General features: G+C 42.2%; 1 protein-coding gene across 17 annotated transcripts in view; it reads left to right on the forward strand.

Annotated features, from left to right (window-relative positions):
* caska (calcium/calmodulin-dependent serine protein kinase a) overlaps positions 1 to 22373 on the forward strand; it is a 228309-nt gene that overhangs the window by 102132 nt on the left and 103804 nt on the right. For all 17 annotated transcript variants that reach the window (XM_071340850.1, XM_071340860.1, XM_071340865.1 and 14 more), the window contains exons 3-5: positions 9251 to 9356; positions 10848 to 10925; positions 11726 to 11798. In XM_071340850.1, the coding sequence (XP_071196951.1) occupies positions 9251 to 9356; positions 10848 to 10925; positions 11726 to 11798 (257 nt within the window). The remainder of the gene's footprint in view (positions 1 to 9250; positions 9357 to 10847; positions 10926 to 11725; positions 11799 to 22373) is intronic.

The following is a 22373-nucleotide window of genomic DNA, read 5'->3' on the forward strand; positions in this document are numbered from 1 at the left end:
AACATTGTTGGACTGGTGTGTGATACTGTTCATTAACATTGTTGGACTGGTGTGTGTTACTGTTCATTAACATTGTTGGACTGGTGTGTGATACTGTTCATTAACATTGTTGGACTGGTGTGTTACTGTTCATTAACATTGTTGGACTGGTGTGTGTTACTGTTCATTAACATTGTTGGACTGGTGTGTGATACTGTTCATTAACATTGTTGGACTGGTGTGTGTTACTGTTCATTAACATTATTGGACTGGTGTGTGATACTGTTCATTAACATTATTGGACTGGTGTGTGATACTGTTCATTAACATTATTGGACTGGTGTGTGTTACTGTTCATTAACATTGTTGGACTGGTATATGTTCATTAACATTGTTGGACTGGTATATGTTCATTAACATTGTTGGACTGGTATGTGTTCATTAACATTGTTGGACTGGTGTGTGTTACTGTCATTAACATTATTGGACTGGTGTGTGATACTGTTCATTAACATTGTTGGACTGGTGTGTGTTACTGTTCATTAACATTGTTGGACTGGTGTGTGATACTGTTCATTAACATTATTGGACTGGTGTGTGTTTCTGTTCATTAACATTGTTGGACTGGTGTGTGATACTGTTCATTAACATTGTTGGACTGGTGTGTGTTACTGTTCATTAACATTGTTGGACTGGTGTGTGATACTGTTCATTAACATTATTGGACTGGTGTGTGATACTGTTCATTAACATTGTTGGACTGGTGTGTGTTACTGTTCATTAACATTGTTGGACTGGTGTGTGATACTGTTCATTAACATTGTTGGACTGGTGTGTGTTACTGTTCATTAACATTGTTGGACTGGTGTGTGATACTGTTCATTAACATTATTGGACTGGTGTGTGTTACTGTTCATTAACATTGTTGGACTGGCGTGTGATACTGTTCATTAACATTGTTGGACTGGTGTGTGATACTGTTCATTAACATTGTTGGACTGGTGTGTGTTTCTGTTCATTAACATTGTTGGACTGGTGTGTGTTACTGTTCACTAACATTGTTGGACTGGTGTGTGATACTGTTCATTAACATTGTTGGACTGGTGTGTGATACTGTTCATTAACATTGTTGGACTGGTGTGTGATACTGTTCATTAACATTGCTGGACTGGTGTGTGTTACTGTTCATTAACATTGTTGGACTGGTGTGTGTTACTGTTCATAAACATTGCTGGACTGGTGTGTGTTACTGTTCATTAACATTATTGGACTGGTGTGTGTTTCTGTTCATTAACATTGTTGGACTGGTGTGTGATACTGTTCATTAACATTATTGGACTGGTGTGTGATACTGTTCATTAACATTGTTGGACTGGTGTGTGATACTGTTCATTAACATTGTTGGACTGGTGTGTGTTACTGTTCATTAACATTGTTGGACTGGTATATGTTCATTAACATTGTTGGACTGGTATGTGTTCATTAACATTGTTGGACTGGTGTGTGTTACTGTCATTAACATTATTGGACTGGTGTGTGATACTGTTCATTAACATTGTTGGACTGGTGTGTGTTACTGTTCATTAACATTGTTGGACTGGTATATGTTCATTAACATTGTTGGACTGGTGTGTGATACTGTTCATTAACATTATTGGACTGGTGTGTGATACTGTTCATTAACATTGTTGGACTGGTGTGTGATACTGTTTATTAACATTGTTGGACTGGTGTGTGATACTGTTCATTAACATTGTTGGACTGGTGTGTGATACTGTTCATTAACATTATTGGACTGGTGTGTGATACTGTTCATTAACATTGTTGGACTGGTGTGTGATACTGTTCATTAACATTGTTGGACTGGTATATAATACTGTTCATTAACATTATTGGACTGGTGTGTGTTACTGTTCATTAACATTGTTGGACTGGTATTCATGTCATGTTCTGAGTCTGATAATATATTACACCCCACCCCTGAACTGGCCGCCTAATTAAACGGCTTATTCTCTTGGATTGATCATAAATGTTTTCTCAGCTAATATGTCTGTGTAATGACTTTCTTTAACACCATAATAGTAGCCCAGTGAGACAGAGTCTATTTTGCAAGTGAAGCCTGCCCAAGAAGGCAGCTGCAATACAACATTACAAAATGCAATCATTAACAGTCCATAGTATTGGTTTGTGAATAAATTGTCCTTGTCAAATTTGGGACCCCAGGCAAAACCAGTTGAGAACCACTGGTCTACAGCTTATCTAACTCAGGCGAGCAGAACCTCGAGACTTCCTTAATATTAGAGATCGCGCTCCAGCTGTTGTTCACAGAGACACATCTCCCCCTTGAGTTTACCATAGGCTGCTGTTCGGTCCTGCTGACGGATAGAAAAACCAGCTAGTTGTATATTATCCATGTCCTTGTTCAGCCACAATATTTCAGTTCTTCAGGTCCCCTTGATAGGTTAACCTCGAATGGAGCTCGTCCAGTTCTCCAGTGATTGCACATTGGCGATTTATTTACTCGCCGACGTAGTTTCGCCAGGATGCCCGCACGTCGGCCTCTCTTACACCGTTACTTCCTGTTCTGAGTGTTGGGGATTAGGGCCTAGTCCGGGGTGAGCAGTATGTCCTGCGCCGCCAACTCATTGAAGTAGAAATCCTCATCCACATCCAGGTTAGTGACCACTGTTCTGATGTCCAGAAGCTCTTTTCGGTCATAGGAAACGATGGCGGAAACATTATGTACAAAAAAAGTTCATACCAGTGGAAAAACCCCCACAACATATCAGAATTGGTCAGCAGCTCGTAAAACTGCAGCTATCCATTGCTGCGCCATTCGTCCACTCTGAAAGAGAGAGAAATAGAGTTGTTCTATTTGTTTTTAAGAGGGGAAGATTGCAGGGTTCAATCTCGGGGAAGTCTGCCACTTTATTTTAGAGGACCACATATGGACTGTAGTTACTTCAACCACCCATTATGATATATCTTCCTTTTCTTGTCTCAGGCAAACACACACACACACACACACACTCTGAGCCAATTGAGGGTAAATTGGCAGCAGAGTATGGGCCTATTCTTTGCATAATTGCCTAACACACACATAGGTAACTGATGGCATCTCATCTGCAATGGAGACTCATACATCTACATTATATTACCACTGTACTCTGCCTTACCATTACCTCAACCACTGGCACGTTATACTTAGTGACCATTACAGCTCTAACGCCTACCTTCTATGAGAAGGAGAGAGAGAGACAGGCAGGCAGACCTGTAGAGTGAGAGATTAGGAAATGGATAAAGAGAGCGAGGGAGAAATAATGGTGTGAATTTGGAGGGAGAGAGAGAAAAGGAAAGAAAGAGGGTGTCACAGCCGTTTAAAGGAGTGGACCAAGGTGCAGCGCGATTGAAATACATATTTTAATTCCACGAAGAATACTTAACAAACGAAACGTGCCGCCAACGTAGTGCTCACAGGCAACTAAACATGGACAACTACCCACCAAACCAACATGGAAAATGGCAACCTAAATAGGCTCCCCAATCAGAGACAACGATAAACAGCTGTCTCTGATTGGGAACCCACTCAGGCCACCATAAACCTACAACCCCTAGACAATACAAAATCCCCATAGATAACAAAAAACCCTAGACAAGACAAAAACCCCTAGACAATACATAAACTAAACAAACCACCCCTTGTCACACCCTGACCTAACCAAAAATAAAGAAAGCAAATATAACTAAAGTCAGGGCGTGACAGAGGGAGGTTCTGTGAGATCGGTCTTTCTGTGCTCTATGAAGGCTGTCTAATGAAACTGTTCTTTCCTGTCCGCTGATCACATCCTCTGCTCTGTCATTAGGAACCTTGAAAAATATTGACTTTTAATGCCTGATTCTGATCTCAAAGCACATTCCACATTCATGTAGGGTATCTTGGTACTAGCTGCTATGTTTTTACATTGCTGGAAAATATACTTTTTTGCTGAACAATTAAAATGAGAAAAGTGAAACAAGGTTATTGATTTCTATTGCTGGTCCCTCAAGTCCCTTCAGTAATGAATCAAGTTGATCAGAACTGCCATCTCTAAGTGTGTGTGGTCTGCGTGTGTCAGACTCAAGCTTTCATATGTGAATACTGACAACAGTAAAAATTGCACTGTCCAATATCTCCGGAGGAAAACTGGGACTGTCCTCTTGTCTTTTGTCTGTTGTCTGAGTGTCATACAGTTGTACAGTTTGTCACTCCACTCTCATGTTTCCATCTCCATTCTCATTTCTTCCCACTGGAGTGTATAGGGACTAGCAGAAGATTTGACAAAGAGATATGTGTATATGTGTGTGGCTAGGTATAGTCACAGATGGGTGTTGAATGGTAGATTTCAGTACAGTGAAGTATGATATGTCACTGTGTTGTTAGGTAGCTGATCCGGCCTGTTCCCCTGATGCAGGACACATCTGTGGTTTCTCCAGACAACACTGCTCCCCTCCGTGCTAGTCGGTTTGGCATAACAATTCCAATTATTATTTACTAGTATTATTTATTACTTCTGTAGTAATTTATGGAATTGAGCTGTGTGTGTGTGTGTGTGTGTGCGTGTGCGTGTGTGTGCGTGCGTGCTATGAAAACTCACTGTCAGGTTAAGTCCTTTTCTAAGTCTGCATGAATATTTGAGCTTAGCTTCTCTTCCTACCATACTCCACAGACAATCCCCTACAAACCCCTTCTGAACTAGGGATCATGTATCCTGCTCCGCGGAGGAGAAATATATATTTTTCTACCAGAGCCAGGGATTTCTGTCATCCCTCCCTTCTCATAAAGCGAGTGATGGAAACAGAGGGATGGAAAACGACCGAGAAAAACACAAATTAAACTTTCACTTGGCCTCCCATTCCTCTCCATCACCCTCCCACCTGTTTGTATCCAATCACAAGCCTTGGCCGGAGCGCTGAGAAATCTATCAACCGTACACACACACAAACTCTAGATGGCAGCAACACTGTTCCCTTTGTTGATTTGTTTTTATACTTCACATTTGTTGGGTGATAGAAAATAGAACAGTTACTCTTGAACAAGCAGCTTTAATACAGGAGAGTAGTCACACACACTGCTGCACAACAACTAGGGACGGGCCTGAAGGACCAAGAAATGGCGTGGGCCGGCGATCGATTGGCCAGCTGGGGTCACACACACACACACACACACACACACACACACACACACACACACACTAAAGCTTTCACACACACACATGCTTGCACATTCTCTCCATCTACAAACACACACACTTGCCGAGGCCCCCTGTCCCAGTGGTGTGTGATGAATAGGTCAGACTGCAGAAGAGATAAGAGAGAAAAGCAGCCCTGAGAACCAGAGAGATTCATCACTTTCAGTCTCTCTCCCCATCCCTCTCCCCATCTCTCCCTATCCCTCTCTCCATCCCTCTCCCCATCCCTCCCTCCCTCCCTCCCTCTCCCCATCCCTCCTCCTCCTCTCCAGGTGGTAGCTATAGTAATGGGGCACCTGGCACCTAGAGCTCTACTACATGTACCATTGACTACCAGCAGCAGAAACATCACACCGCGCGCACGTACACACACACACACACACACACACACACACACACACACACACAGATCAGGGCCTCCTCCAGAGCAGGCTTTAACTCCCAGCTGGAGAAACGGGGACCTCTATTGAGATCTCTCTCTCTCTACCCCTCTCCTCCCCTCCTCCTCCCCTCCCCTTCTAACTGCTTTATCTGTGGTGAGTCATTGAACATGGCACTGTTTGACATGCCCCCTGCAGTGTGCATGTGTGTCAAAGCCATATGGAGGTTTGTGTTTTCCTCCTATGGGTTTTGATCTGGCTTTGAAGAAAGTACATGGCCTTGTTGTGTGTGATCTATATCTATCTCCCTCCCTCCCTCTCTCCCTCCCAATTTTCATTCATTTAATCTCTTTCATTCAACCACACTTATGCAATCTCTCTCTCTCTCTCTCTCTCTCACGCTCCCTACCTCCTCATTTATTGCCTCTATTCTGAGGTCAGCTGTAATACTGATGCAGTGATCTGAGAATCATTTCCATTCAGTCACTTCCAACACACACACACACACACACAGACAGACACACAGACACACAGAGGCCTGGGAGCTTCTACTGGGAGCTGAAACATTTAGTTCAAGCATCATACTGTTTCTTTATTTTGTAGGTCCTATATCTGGAAATCATGATTGCTGACATGCAAAACAACACTCTTTGGGCATTTTCAAAAGCTAAAGATAAACTACTACCACTTGAATAAAGAACAGTATCATCTGCATAAAAATGAACATCCGCTGTTTCAATAAGATCCCCAATGTTGTTGATATACAAAATGAACAACAGTGGGCCCAAAATAGAACCTTGCGGAACACCTGAGCACACCTCTATGGACTCAGATTTACAACCATCCGCTATTACACATTGTGTACGATTTGATAGGTAATTTATAAACCAATCTAGAGCATGACCAGTAATTCCACAACATTTTAACCTTTGCACTAACACAGCATGGTCCACAGTGTCAAAAGCCTTCGACAAATCAATAAAAACAGACACACAATGTACAGTGGATGTCATTTAAAACCTTCAATGTTGCTGAAACAGTGCTGTGGCCAGACCTAAAACCTGATTGCATTCCATTTAAGAGGTTGTTTTCTTGGAGGTAACTAACTAAGGACTCCAACACCTTTGACAGTACAGACAATTTTGATATGGGTCGATAGTTGTCAAGTAGCGAAGGATCTCCATTATTATTTCTCCCGTGTACGGAACGCCACCCACGCTCTTTTGGAAGTGTGAGGAAGACACTCTCCGATATCTCCTTTCACATTGCTTCCTTTTCTTTCTTTCATTTTCCTTCTTTCTTTCTCCTGGAGCTCTGACATTGGCACTGCTGATGAATGTTTAATGTCCTCCGGCTGCATCATAATGTATTGCAGGCTGTACTGTATGAATGAGAATTTGTGTGTAGTGGTATTTGTGTGTCTGCATAGTTTGGTTTTATGTGTGTGATATTGCAGAGAAGGATATTAAAAGTGAATGCTGTTAAGAGTGAGGAGTAATGTGTTTTCCTGGAGTGTGTGCATAAAGCCGAAAAGTTAGGTATATCATACACGCACTCGTGTGTGTGTGTGTGTGTGTGTGTGTGTGTGTGTGTGTGTGCGCGCAAGATTACATATGATATCTCACTCGTCTAGCTCCAATATACCCTCCCAGAATAGCTGTTGCCTGGAGGTGGGTGTTAAGCTAAGTGCCTTCTGTAGGGGATGGATAGATGAGGAGAGGAGCTGAGACGGGGTTCTTCAGTGCGACCATTTTCACCCGCATATGCGCCTAAATATTATGCTGTGCGACCTGTCATTTTTATTTAGGAGCACCAGAGTACCTAGAAACATTTGAAGGATTTTAGCATTATTACCTCAAATATGTTTCATTGTGCTCCTAAATATCTTTGTGTTGCACCTACATTTTCCAATGTAGGCGCACACGTGCTCCTTGTAGAAAAAGATTAGCGTAGAGCCCAGGGCGAGGCAAAAACAGGAGAGGGAAAGGGAGGAAAGAGAAGAGAGGAAAATAGATCTGAGCAACGCTGGTCCATTGTGTCTGAAGAAGCAAGTCTAACATTCCAGTGCTTGATGAAGAGAGTGCTGTAGTCAAAACAACATGCAGCATGTGTTGATCTATTGGTTCTCTCACTCTGTAGCGTACACTGAGTGTACAAAACATTAAGGACACCTGCTCTTTCCATGACATAGGCTGACCAGGTGAATCCAGGTGAAAGCTACAGTATGATCCCTTACTGATGTCACTTGTTAAATCCACTTCAGTTAGTGTAGATGAAGGGGAGGAGACAGGTTAAATAAGGATTTTTAAGCCTTGAGACAATTAAGATTTGGATTATGTATGCCATTCAGAGAGTGAATGGGCAAGAGAAAATATTTAGGTGCCTTTGAACGGGGTATGGTAGTCGGTGCCAGGCGCACCCGTTTGAGTGTCAAGAACTACAACGCTGCTGGGTTTTTCACACTCAACAGTTTCCCATGTGTATCAAGAATGGTCCACCACCCAAAGGACAGCCAGACAACTGTGGGAAGCATTGGAGTCAACATGTGCCAGCATCCCTGTGGAACGCTTTAGACACCTTGTAGAGTCCATGCCCCGACGAATTGAGGCTGTTCTGAGGACAAAAGGGGGAGGGGTGTGCAACTCAATATTAGGAAGGTGTCCTTAATATTTTGTACACTGTGTAGTGCAGTACAGTGGGGACCAATACTGGGGAAATGAATGAAAATGTATGCATTCACTCCTGTAAGTCGCTCTGGATAAGAACGTCTACTAAATGACTCAAATGTCAATATAAAAGGCTGGAGGTATTTCTGTTTGCCAACTGGGTCACACATATAAACACAGGATGGGAGGGAGGGAGAAAGAGAGGGAGGGGAGGAGGTAGGAAGATGGCACGGTAGGACCTCACATTGGACAGAGGGAAGGAGTGGAGAGAGTAACAGTAACACACATTGCCTGTTTGGATGAAGCTTCATGTAAGCTCCTGATAGCTCCCCTAGTGTTGGCTAGTCTTAACAGCAGACACACACACTCACTCACTCAGGCTTATTTAAGCAAGGCACGAGAGGGTGTGATATATGGCCAATAGGGCTGTTCTTATGCACGACACAACAATGGGTGCCTGGATACAACCTTTAGCCGTGGAATATTGGCCATATACCACAACCTCCCGAGGTGCCTTATTGCTATTATAAACAGGTTACCAGTGTAATATATAAATATTTTCATACCCGTGGTATACTGTCTGACATGCCACGGCTTTCAGCCAATCAGCATTCAGGGCTCGAACCACCAGGTTTATAATACCTGTTTGAGTTTATACCTTCAATTCATCTTGTTTAGGATGACAGTGCAATACCCCATTTGCATCCCTGTTGAAGACTCAGAATATTGATTTGTTCAAGCAATCAAATTTTCTCCCCATGCACATCACTCTCCCCAAAACTCAAGCTCTCACATGATATTTACCACATGTATTTTTCAGATTGAATAGTTCTAGCGATGAGGTGTGTCTACTGATCTAGCCTAACGTAGAGCATAGTTTTTTCCTCTCATTTACCGTACATGAGTTGTTCTGATGCTTTTCTCTAGAAAGCCAGAGACCATGAATTCTAACCCCTGACCTCAAACCTTTCTCTCTCTCTTTCACTTACCTCCACAGATCTGAAGAGAGAGGCCAGCATCTGCCACATGCTGAAGCACCCTCACATCGTAGAGCTGGTGGAGACATACAGTTCAGATGGCATGCTCTACATGGTCTTCGAGTTGTAAGACTGTCACACACTCTGTAACTTATCTATTACACATGATCACACACACACACACACACACACACACACACACACACACACACACACACACACACACACACACTCATTCACTTATATACTCTGCAAGCATTTTGTTTATATCAAAGTATTTTATTTTGTTGCAGCGCAGTCATGCTAGAATGGTATTATTGATGTGACAGCTGGTAATGGGATTCCTACTGCTCGCTAACGCTAGCATAGCTATGCTAGTTATCAGGCCAAAATATGGGTACAGGGTAAAGGGGTGTGTGTATCAGTGTAGGAAGCTGTTCTAGAATGTGTTGAAGTGAGAGGTTTGTGATAATAGGAGTGGAGAAAGCAGAGAGATGGACGGAATAAGAAGAGGGAGAAAGAGATGGTAGAGGGCTGAAAGGATGAAGGAGCCCGAGCGGCCAGGTGGTAGAAGAAGTGATAGAGAAAGTAAGAGAGGGAAAGGGAGTGAGCGTTAATGCCATATTACCAGGTTATTTCAAAATTCAGACAGTATGATTTTCAATACCGTTTAAAAATATATATATATTGTGGGTTGGGGGGTTATACCATTTCTTAGAAGTTAAGTATAACTATAAGAAATCTAAGATGTGTCAAATAAATTATATCCAGCTCAGGGCTCCAGCTTTGCATTTGGTTTGCTAACTTGCTAGCTAAGCGGCTAGATGTCAAGATTAAGCTTCTTGGTTACAGCAGAGACATTCAATCCCCTCCTGGATCAAGATCCCTGTTGCCTAAATTGTCTTGTGCAGTTTGTTTTAAATAGCACCCCTTGTGGGCACTTCCGCTAATACCGTATACCCCGGTATGGTACAGAAACAGTATGACAGCATGAACATCTGGATACCACCCAGCCCTAGTGAGAGAGGCTGGGCTGTAGAAGAAGAGACAGTGTATGCTGAAAAATGAGAACGAGAGAACGAAAAAAAGAAAGCACAACCAATGTGGAATATGAAGAGGCAGAGATAAGACAAAGATTCCACACCAGAGGAACCTCCCCTTAGGTCCCTGAAGACTCCACAGACACACACATACGTGTGCACGAACACACACCATGACAAATTCCTTTACGTGAAATCAGAAATCAGAAATTTCCTGTTTCACATCTCTCTCATGTGCGTCAAAGGATTCGATTAAAAACGAACAAGTTTCATTTTGAGTAACTTCCATAGCTTTATCACACACAAATATGCAGACCCACAAACACATGCGACAGACACACAGCTTTCAAACCGGCCCATAGCAGTGGTGTCTATGGAGTATTGGATAGATAAAGTAAAGACAGTAACACACACATCAAACTGTAATAAGGATAGTCTTTTCACCTCCTGAAGTCTGGACGTTTACATTGACCTTTATGCTAAACTGACCTCTTCTTCCCCTCTCTCGCTCTCTCTCTCCCTCCCTCTCCTTCCCCCTGTATCTCCCTCTCCCTCGGCCTCTCTCGCTCTCCTACAGTATGGATGGAGCAGACCTGTGTTTTGAGATCGTGAAGAGGGCAGATGCTGGCTTTGTGTACAGTGAAGCAGTGGCCAGGTAAGACCACTTCCCATTATTCTCTGCTTGAAGAGTTCCTCCCCTCAAGGCCATACTTCGATGTGGCATTCAGCATTTCAAAACACAACACTAGTGAAAAAGAAATTCAGAGAAGAATAGAAAAACACACACGATACCAAAAACAACAGTATCCACTTGTTGCTATTACAGTGCTGACATGACAACCAGGGGTGGGAAAAGTACCCAATTTTCATACTTGATTAGAAGTAAAGATACCTTAATAGAAAATGACTAAAGTGAAAGTCACCCAGTAAAATTCTACTTGAGTAAAAGTCAAAAAATGATGTTTTTAAATATACTTAAGTATCAAAAGTATAAGTAATTTCATATTCCTTATATTAACGGCACAATTTCTTGTTTTTCAATTTACAGATAGCCAGGGGCACTCTCCAACACTCAGACATAATTTACAAACGAAGCATTTATGTTTAGTGAGTCCGCCAGATCAGAGGTAGTAGGGATGACCAGGGATGTTCTCTTGATAAGTGTGTGAATTGGACCAGTTTCCTGTCCTGCTAAGCATTCAAAATGTAACGAGTACTTTTGGGTGACAGGGAAAATGTATGGAGTAGAAAGTACATTATTTTCTTTAGGAAGGTAGTGGAGTAAAAGTAAAACTTGTTCAAAATATGAATAGTAAATTACAGATACCCCAAAAAACAACTTAAGTAAAACTTTGAAGTATTTTTACTTACTTTAAGTACTATACACCACTGATTACAACAATGTTGTATCGAATCAACAGTCATGGTGTTTTATTGCTCTCTATCCCTCTCCAGTCACTACATGAGACAGATCCTAGAGGCACTACGATATTGCCATGACAACAACGTCATCCATCGAGACGTGAAGGTAGGCCAGAGTGTCTCTTTGATAGTGTGTGTGTTTACTCTGAGTTGGGAACTTACTCTGATTTTACTGACAGTGCTCAGCTCACCCCAGTCCTCTCCTCAGCCATCATGACCCAGACTACAACAGCTAAGGAGGGAATTCTATCTGTTTTCCCATCTTGGCCCAGACTTTTAAATCTGTCTGTCTGTCTGAACAATGAATAAGTGATAAGTTGTGCTTCTTGTCTTCTCGATATTTTGCCTTCTGTCTGTCTGACGGCCTTGTTCTGGGTCTGTGATGTGCTGGGCAGATTAATTTATTTTTCAGGGATTTTCAACTCTACTCCTGGAGACTTAAAGCATATATACCTAAGCCAAAAACACCCGTGCAGTTCCTACCCTCACAGCATGCTATTGCCAGTATCGCTACTGTTTCATACAGTTAGTTGTTTCTGTATTTCATAAAAAACCTTCTGTGACAATATTCCTGTTATTACAGAAATAAATAAAAGTGTTAGATTGATCAGGCTCGTTAATGGTGTTATCTGGTCAGGATGGAAGCTGTGAGAAACCAGGCAGCTAGCTGGCACCCTGGGTGAGAACTTGAAGACGCAGTTGTTTTATTAGGGTTGAAATGTAGCTGCTAAAAACCACAGCTTCCTTTACGTCTCATGTGAGCTGATGATATGGTGGAGGTGTTGTTATTGTTGTCCTGGCAATGGTTAGATGATAAACTTTCCAACCTTGACTATATTGCTTCATAACCATGAGTCAATGTCAGACATTTTATCTTTGGAGATAAATTGCAATAACTATAAGTAGTGTGTAGTTGTTGTACGAGCTTCCTGAGTTGAAGCTGGTGTAGTTATGTTTGAAACCCCAAACAGTCTTATCGTATACACTGAGTATACAAAACATTAGGAACACCTTCCTAATATTGAGTTGCACCCACCTTTACAAGGTGTATAAAGCATTCCACAGGGATGCTGGCCCATGTTGACTCCAATGGTTCCCACAGTTGTCATGTTGGCTGGATGTCCTTTGGGTGGTGGAACGTTCTTGATACACCCGGGAAACTGTTGTGCGTGAAAAACCCAGCAGCGTTGCAGTTCTTGACACAAACCAGTGCGTCTGGCACCTACCATACCCCGTTCAAAGGCACTTAGATATTTTGTCTTGCCCGTTCATCCTCTGAATGGCGCACATACACAATCCATGTCTCAAGGCTTTAATTCCTTCTTTAACCTGTCTCCTCCCCTTCATCCACTATGATTTGAAGTGGATTTAACAAGTCACATCGATAACGGATCATAGATTTCACCTGGATTCACCTGGTCAGTCTAATTCATGGAATAGAAAGTGTTATTAATGTTTTGTATACTCGGTGTATATCCCTTTCAGAGAAAGACGTTTTTTTCTCAGCAGGCACAGACAGAGTGAGACGAAAATAGCTCTGTTCTGAATATAAAGCACTGGCTGTTAAAATACTGCTGACAGTTTTCACACCAGACACTGCTGGGTACAGATATAGATCCCCCCTTCTATCTCCCTCTCTCTCCTTCCTCCTCTCTCTCTCTCTCTCAATCTCTGTTAAAGAGCTTGACAAACACTGTTCGCTATCACACATTGGCCATTTATATATCAGCACTGATAAAACGTTGGGGTTTACAAGATCACAGCATAGTTAGTCAGCTATGTCAGTACCCACTCTGCATGAAGATGCTCAGATATGTTATTAACATACATTTCTTGGTTTGTAACTATGTTTTGAGGGTGACCCAGCTTTTGGCTCAATGGCTATGGGTTGTGATTAATGCCGGAAGAGCACAGATCAGAGACCTAGGCCTATGTCTGGTTTCTCATTGGTGGAGATTGGTATCGAGTAGCTCTTACTTTATCATATGTAGCTTACTCTCTGATTAAAGGTTAACTCAACAGGGGTCACACACACGGGTTGCATGGCAACGCTGTCCTTGTTGAATAGGGAGCAGCCTGTGTGCCTCAGTGTATCGTGTGTCCCCCATGTGTGAAAGTCAAAAGTCATTGAATTAATTTCAATCCCAAGAAGCGTAAATAACAGAGCCTCTCTTTTTATCTCCTATTATTCACAATAACCCCTTCTACTCATCACGCTGTGTGTGTGCGTGTGCGCGAGTGAGAGATTGGAACCACAGACGAGCTGTCACATTCCTGATTGCGAAGAATAAGGCATTCTGAAAAGGAATGTTGACAAAATGATGGGAATGTGAATTTTGTGGAGAGAATCCGGAATGTTGATGTTTTCATTCTAGTTCTGGAAGCAGAGATAATAGGGCAGTTTGGAATGTCAGATTGATAACCTTGTGATAATGGACTAGACTACAGACTATTAACACTTGTAGACCTACTCAGATAAATGTCTATCTGTTTCAGGTAGGTGCTGTAGATGGAGGGATGCCTTACTGTAGGAACACCTTAGGAACTATTTATTGTGGAATGGTCAAAAAACATTATCAGACACAGTGTCTTCAGAAAGTATTCACACCCCTTGACTGTTTATGCATTTTGTTGTGTTGCAGCCTGAATTTAAAATGGATTACATTTAAGATTTTGTGTCACTGGCCTACACATAATACCCCAAAATCTCACAGTGGAATTGTGTTTTTCGAAATTTTTACAAATTAATAAAACATGAAAAGCTGAAATGTCTTGCGTCAATAAGTATTCAACCCTTTTGTTATGGCAAGCCTAAATAAGTTCAGGTGTAGAAATGTGCTTAACAAGTCACGTAATAAGTTGCATGGACTCACTCCTTGTGCAATAATAGTGTTTAACATGATTTTTGAATGACTACCTCATCTCTGTACCCCACACAATTATCTGTAAGTTCCCTCGGTCAAGCAATGAATTTCAAACACTGGGGAGGGAGGTTTTCCAATGCCTCGCAAAGAAGGTCAACTATTGGTAGATAAAACTATTTTTTTAAAGCATACATTGAATATCCCTTTGAGCATGGTGAAGTTATTAATTACATTTTGGATGGTGTATCAATACACCCAGTCACTACAAAAATACAGGCATCCTTCCTAACTTAGTTGCCGGAGAGTAAGGAAACGGCTCAGGGATTTCACCATGAGCCCAATGGTGACTTTTAAACAGTTACAGATTTTAATGGCTGTGATAGGAGAAAACTGATTATGGATCAACAACATTGTAGCTACTCCACAATTGTAACGGCTGATTTCCTCCTCTTCGTCTGAAGAGACAAACAAACACCCACAAACCAACAGTGAAAACAGGCAACCTAAATATGGTTCCCAATCAGAGACAATGCAAAACACCTGCCTCTGATTGAGAACCATATCAGGCCAAATGACAACCCTAAACATAGAAACACATAACATAGACTGCCCACCCCAACTCACGCCCTGACCATACTAACTAAAGAAAAAACAAAGGAAAATAAAGGTCAGAACGTGACAACAATACCTAAATGACAGAGTGAAAAGAAGGAAGCCTGTACAGAATAAAAAATAAAGATGCATCCTTTTTGCAATAAGGCACTAAAGTAAAACTGCAAAAAATTATGCTAAGAAATTAACTGTCCTGAATACAAAGCTTTAAGTTTGGGGCAAATCCAACACATCACTGAGTACCACTCTTCATATGTTCAAGCATGGTGGGGGCTGCATCATGTTATGGGTATGCTTGTCATAGAGTTAATCACAGGCAAAATCCTAGAGGAAAACCTTGTTCTGTCTGCTTTCCAGCAGACACTGGGAGATAAATTCCCCTTTCAGCAGGGCAATAACCTAAAACATGAGGCCAAATTTAGCAGGAAATGCTTACCAACACGGCATTGAATGTTCCTGAGTGGTATAGTTACTGTTTTGACTTAAATCGTCTTGAAAATCTATGGCAAGACTTGAAAATGACTGTCTAGCAATGATCAACAACCAACTTGACAGAGCTTGAAAAAAATGTAAAATTCAATCCAGGTGTGCAAAGCTCTTAGAGATTTACCCAGAAAGACTCACAGCTGTAATTGATCGCTGCCAAAGGTGATTCTAATATGTATTGACTCGGGTGTGAATATTTAAGTAAATTTGTTTTCACTTTGTCATTATGTGTTTTGAATTTGGGTTGTAACAAAATGTGGAATAAGTTAAGGGGTATGAATACTTTCTGAAAGCATTGTATCTCTTGCAATCAAACAGTAGCTACGTCTGCGTTCCGTGTGCACTCTAGGCTATAGAGAGAAATAGTAACGGCATCTTTTTTGTAGGCACAAACTCCGCCATGGTTCGTTGGACAAAGTCTATAGAGAAATGAATGCCATTTTTGATGAAACACTGAAATAAGGTCTATGGTAAACACAGGCTTAGGAAATCTTATATGTTTTGTTCTATGAGATAATCTTCATCAGCTAGCATAATTTTTTTTGTGAATTTTGAAGCATTTATGTAATTTAAAAAAGCACAAAAAGGCTCATGTTAATTAACTGATATTATCTCATAGAACAAAACTTATTAGATCTCCTAAGCCTGTGTTTCAGGCCTGATTTTCAGCGTTTATCCCAAAACCCTATAATTTCCACAATCATTTTCCCCATAGGGATGGCTGAACAAACCAGAGGTAACTCCGGGTTTTAGGACTACAAGCTGGCAAGCTCTATTTGTTGTAGAGTAATGCAGAAACAAGCCATATGCATTGTTCCATGGCAAGCACTGTATCTTTCCCTTCAAATACTGCATACTCGCTATGTCCACTGAACTGAATAGTTTATTGTCGAAGCTGTAACTGTATGTTGTCTCTGGTTTGTGTTTTTTGTGTGTGTCGTGTTATCGCCTAACAAAGACCAAACACACGCACACACATAACAAAGCCTTCACCTCGCTATGTGTGGTGTCAGCACTGTGGGCAGTGAGCCACTGAGACATAGACTATACAGGTAATTACTGGATCAGCAATACAGTGGTAGGCAGAAGAGCTCTGTTGATACACACACACACACTCACACAAGCAACCACATGCTCTCTTTCTCACACACAAGCACCACACACACAATTATTTGCAAGAGCTGGGCATGAAATACATAACAAAACTGAACTCTACTCTTCAAACTGTAGCAACAGAGAGAAGTGAATGTTTGCTGCTTCCGAAAGTGATGTTCTTTCTATTCACTAGGCTGTAAGAGGGGCCAGTGGGACTAATGGCAGCCTGTGTGTTTGTCCTGTCTACACTCTGATAAACAACCAGACAGTGGATTGAAGAGAGATGGGTCTTATCTGTAACGGCTGATAGCTCAATGTGGAGGAAATGTCACATTCTCCATATGAATGGAGAGAAGTAAGAGACCGCGAGAGAGATGGAGGGACGAAAGAGAATGAGGGAGGGACGAAAGAGAATGAGGGAGGGACGAAAGAGAATGAGGGAGGGACGAAAGAGAATGAGGGAGGGACGAAAGAGAATGAGGGAGGGACGAAAGAGAATGAGGGAGGGACGAAAGAGAATGAGGGAGGGACGAAAGAGAATGAGGGAGGGACGAAAGAGAACGAGGGAGGGACGAAAGCGGCAGCACTAGCAGAGTGATCTTAATAGGCTTTTCCTTTTCCTACTGTATACATTAGCTGGTAGAGTGACATTGACCCTCTCAGGTCTATGTGTGTTAGTGGTCACAGAAGCTTCTTAAAAGTATGATTAATGTTGTTTATGACTGAGTGGAATGGGGTGTGTCTACTGATAACTATCATGTAATGGGAACCAAGGGTTCCTGGCATTTGGATATAGACAATCCAGCTCTGAAAATGGGCAACAGTCACTGTAGTGGCGCACACTAGGGCTGGGCGATATGGCCAAAATATCATATTATATTTTAACATTTTTTGACAGTATTTGACGGTATTCAAGTTCTACATTTGCTTTATGAGTAGTGTGTGACCCTAGGGTGGTATCACATATATTCTACATTATTTCAATGGGTCTTTCTCCATTCTGATTGTTTTATACTGTTCAATTCAACTTCAACCTAAAATAATTTCCTGCATTTCCATCAGTTTCTGCATTTCCTGCACTCGTTTGAGATCATTTCCACACTGCCACGATATGGGCAAAAATACTAGGCCTTATTTTTAACCAAATGTTGCAATTGCGATTTAGATCAAAACACTTGGGTGAACTTTTGGAATCATGGCAATATAATGTTTATTCTAATTCTCTAGTTAATAGTGGGCACTTTGAATACGGTGTTGTTTGACATGACAACGAATGAAAATTACATGGACGAGTTATTGTGACAGGGTAAGAACCAAAGTGATGTTCAGTGTTTCCTAGGGGACCCTATAATCTTTGGCTACATTAAACCTTTATTCATGTAGCCAACATATTCATGCTTCACCTATTCCTCCTCTGATTTAGGCCTCCACCAGCACTGGTATCAGGCTGTATTAAGCCCCCCCCCCCCCTCTTTTTACGCTGCTGCTACTCTGTTTATCATATATGCATAGTCACTTTAACTATACATTCATGCACATACTACCTCAATTGGGCCGACCAATCAGTGCCCCCGCACATTGACTAACCGGGCTATCTGCATTGTGTCCCACCCACCACCCGCCAACCCCTTTTACGCTACTGCTACTCTGTTCATCATATATGCATAGTCACTTTAACCATATCTTCATGTACATACTACCTCAATCAGCCTGACTAACCGGGGTCCTTTTGTAGCCTCGCTACTGTATATAGCCTGTCTTTTTACTGTTGTTTTATTTCTTTACCTACCTATTGTTCACCTAATACCTTTTTTGCACTATTAGTTAGAGCCTGTAAGTAAGCATTTCACTGTAAGGTCTACTACACCTGTTGTATTCGGCGCACGTGACAAATAAACTTTGATTTGATTAGCTAGCTACGTTTGCTCCGACTCAGTACTTTTATTAGCTAGTTAGCTAGCTAGTTACACAATGCTATGTTGGTTACCTTAGCTAGCCAGCTAACTAGCGATTAGCATTAGTGGCTAACACGATTTAGCTTAACTTGCTAAGAAAATACAAACTAGCTGTTTGCAGATGCAAGAAACAAACTAATATTGTAATTATAGAACGCTTGTGGATTTAAAGTGGAAACAACATCGTTGTTATCAACATTATTGCATGTGCTGCATTTTCCATGCAGACTGAACGCAAGTGTCTCGTGGTCAAGCAACAACAAATGCGCTCCTTGAGTGACACGGGGTGGGACTAGGTCTGTGTGGAAAGCGGCGTGGAGAGAGAGAGAGAGCGGAGAGGGATGACTCAAGAAGCAGAGTAAACTATACAAATGGACGTTACACACGGCGTATCACATTTAACAAACCAAACACTGTTATAGAAGGTAAAGTAAAAACCCAAACCGGTCCGTGCATCAGTACCGGTATATAGTAAAATACGGTATACCGCCCAGCCCTAGCGCGCACACACACATTCTCTCTCTCTCTCCCCTCTCTCTCCCTCTCTCTCTCCCATGGACCACTGGCATAGTTAATGAGTGTGAGCCATGGTAGAGATATTGTGAATTACAGCACTAATCTGCTATAAACAGCCAGGATAAATCAGGTTTAAAGTGGAGCCAAAATAAATGCCTTTGATTAAAATGCTGTGTTGGTTACCCTAATTGAGCTTAATATGTGTGAAAGTGTATATGCTTGACTGATGGACACTTTAGTATTTAAAAAAAAATCACACGCTTGTATGCACACACATACACACTCACGCGTGCAACTGTACACATTCTGTAAGTAGCTCTGGATATACAGAAGTGTCTGCTAAATGACTCAAATATCAAATGTAAATGTGGTAGTCACTCTTTTTAGCATAAACTCAGAGACATGATTATTGTTGTTTGAAAAGGTAGCACTTTGACTATTATATTCAGACAAGGAAATACAAACAGTGTGCACTCTGCATAAAGGGTACAGGTTAAAGATTGAAGGCAAAAGTCTTCTGCTGAAGCTAGTGTAGGTTAGCAATAATTGCTGCCTCTGGGCAATACCAGTGGGGCTTTTTTCCTCCCCTCCTCTCATCCTCTCTCTCGATCTCTCTTTCTCTCTCTGTGTGTGTGTGTGTGTGTGTGTGTGTGTGTGTGTGTGTGTGTGTGTGTGTGTGTGTGTGTGTGTGTGTGTGTGTGTGTGTGTGTGTGTGTGTGTGTGTGTGTGTGTGTGTGTGTGTGTGTGTGTGTGTGTGTGTGTACAGTGGAATGTGGCAGATTCTCTCGCCTGTCTGCCTTTGTCTAGTCCTCCCAGGGGACAGCCATCTGCAAGACCCACACTTCACAGAACAATACACACACACACATCCTGCAGGATTAAACACACACCGCTTTACACCTATAAGATTTATAATACACATTTATACATATGTATTACACAAGCACACCAAATACTGTATAAGTCACTCCTGCTCCCCCTCCCTGGCACTCGAGGGCGCCAGGCTACCCGTCATCATACGCACCTGTTATCATCAGTATGCGCAGCTGTGCTCATTGGACTCCCTCACTTTGTTGATTGCCCCTGCATATATGTCTGCTCCTCTGGGTTGTTCCCTGCCGGCCCATGGGGCTTCTACGCCGCAGCGGGTTCGTCAGGCTGTCACGCCTCAGCTGGCCCTTCCTGCTCGCACCGGTGGGACGCCGGGTGGCGCTCCTAGAGCGGGGGGTACTGTCACGCCTGCTCCCTCTCACCCACTCTGGCACTCGAGGGCGCCAGGCTACCCATCATCATACGCACGCACCTGTTATCATCAGTATGCGCAGCTGTGCTCACCTGGACTCCCTCACTTTGTTGATTGCCCCTGCATACATGTCTGCTCCTCTGGGTTGTACCCTGTAATGGCTTTGTTTGTCGTGTCGTGTTCATGTCCAGACGCTGTTCCTGTTCCGCTGCATGTCCGTCTGTATTATATGTTTCACTCCCTGTACCTGCTTCTCATCTCCTGCGTTGGGCCTTACAGTATCAGTTACACATTTATTCTCCCTCATAAATATACAAGGTGCTCTTTGAATAAAGTAGGAAAGAAAAAACAACAGCACATGGTAAAAACATTGGACTCAATTCTCATGAAGTGATGAAAGTGGTCAATGTAAGAAGTCTTTACAGAGCATTGCCCAGACTCCAGTTCCCCCTGGGTGACTCTTTCCATGGCCCCTGACCCTTATGACACAGTCACCTCCAACCTCCCACAATGCAGATTGACTCTGGTGGTGGCCTGCATGGTAGGCCTGCCTGATGATTGTTTTCTGGGCTTCTGTGGGTGGGTCTTTTCCAACAGGAAATACATTTACGAGTCGGTGGAACTCCGCAGCACAGCGAGACGAAGCAGGAAGTTCTTGACCTGAATCAAAAATCAGCATACTGTTTCGATGTTTGACGGCTTCAAACTTTCCTTCGTGTATACCCATGACTGATGATAACTTAACTCCACAAAACATGATTTGCTTCTGGAAGTGCTCTTGAACCGAAAAAAAAATTGACTAATATTGCCTATAGTTATCTAATAGTCTATTGAAAATGCTGCGTAGTGCACCTTTCATTTAAAGGATAAAAGATCAAATCAAATCAAATCAAATTGTATTTGTCACATACACATGGTTAGCAGATGTTAATGCGAGTGTAGCGAAATGCTTGTGCTTCTAGTTCCGACAATGCAGTAATAACCAACAAGTAATCTAACCTAACAATTCCACAACTACTACCTTATACACACAAGTGTAAAGGGATAAAGAATATGTACATAAAGATATATGAATGAGTGATGGTACAGAACGGCATAGGCAAGATGCAGTAGATGGTATAGAGTACAGTATATACATATGAGATGAGTAATGTAGGGTATATAAACATAAAGTGGCATAGTTTAAAGTGGCTAGTGATACATGTATTACATAAAGATGGCAAGATGCAGTAGATGATAGAGTACAGTATATACATATACATATGAGATGAGTAATGTAGGGTATGTAAACATTATATTAAGTGGCATTGTTTAAAGTGGCTAGTGATACATTTTTACATAATTTCCATCAATTCCCATTATTAAAATGGCTGGAGTTGAGTCAGTATGTTGGCAGCGGCCACTAAATGTTAGTGGTGGCTGTTTAACAGTCTGATGGCCTTGAGATAGAAGCTGTTTTTCAGTCTCTCGGTCCCTGCTTTGATGCACCTGTACTGACCTCGCCTTCTGGATGATAGCGGGGTGAACAGGCAGTGGCTCGGGTGGTTGTTGTCCTTGATGATCTTTATGGCCTTCCTGTGACATCGGGTGGTGTAGGTGTCCTGGAGGGCAGGTAGTTTGCCCCCGGTGATGCGTTGTGCAGACCTCACTACCCTCTGGAGAGCCTTACGGTTGCGGGCGGAGCAGTTGCCGTACCAGGCAGTGATACGATTGTGCATCTGTAGTGCATTTGTGCATCGATTGTGCATCGATTGTGCATCTGTAGAAGTTTATGAGTGCTTTTGGTGACAAGCCGAATTTCTTCAGCCTCCTGAGGTTGAAGAGGCGCTGCTGCGCCTTCTTCACAACGCTGTCTGTGTGGGTGGACCAATTCAGTTTGTCCGTGATGTGTACACCGAGGAACTTAAAAC

The sequence above is a fragment of the Salvelinus alpinus genome, chromosome 14 (assembly GCF_045679555.1).
Source record: "Salvelinus alpinus chromosome 14, SLU_Salpinus.1, whole genome shotgun sequence".
Classification (NCBI taxonomy): Eukaryota; Metazoa; Chordata; class Actinopteri; order Salmoniformes; family Salmonidae; genus Salvelinus; species Salvelinus alpinus.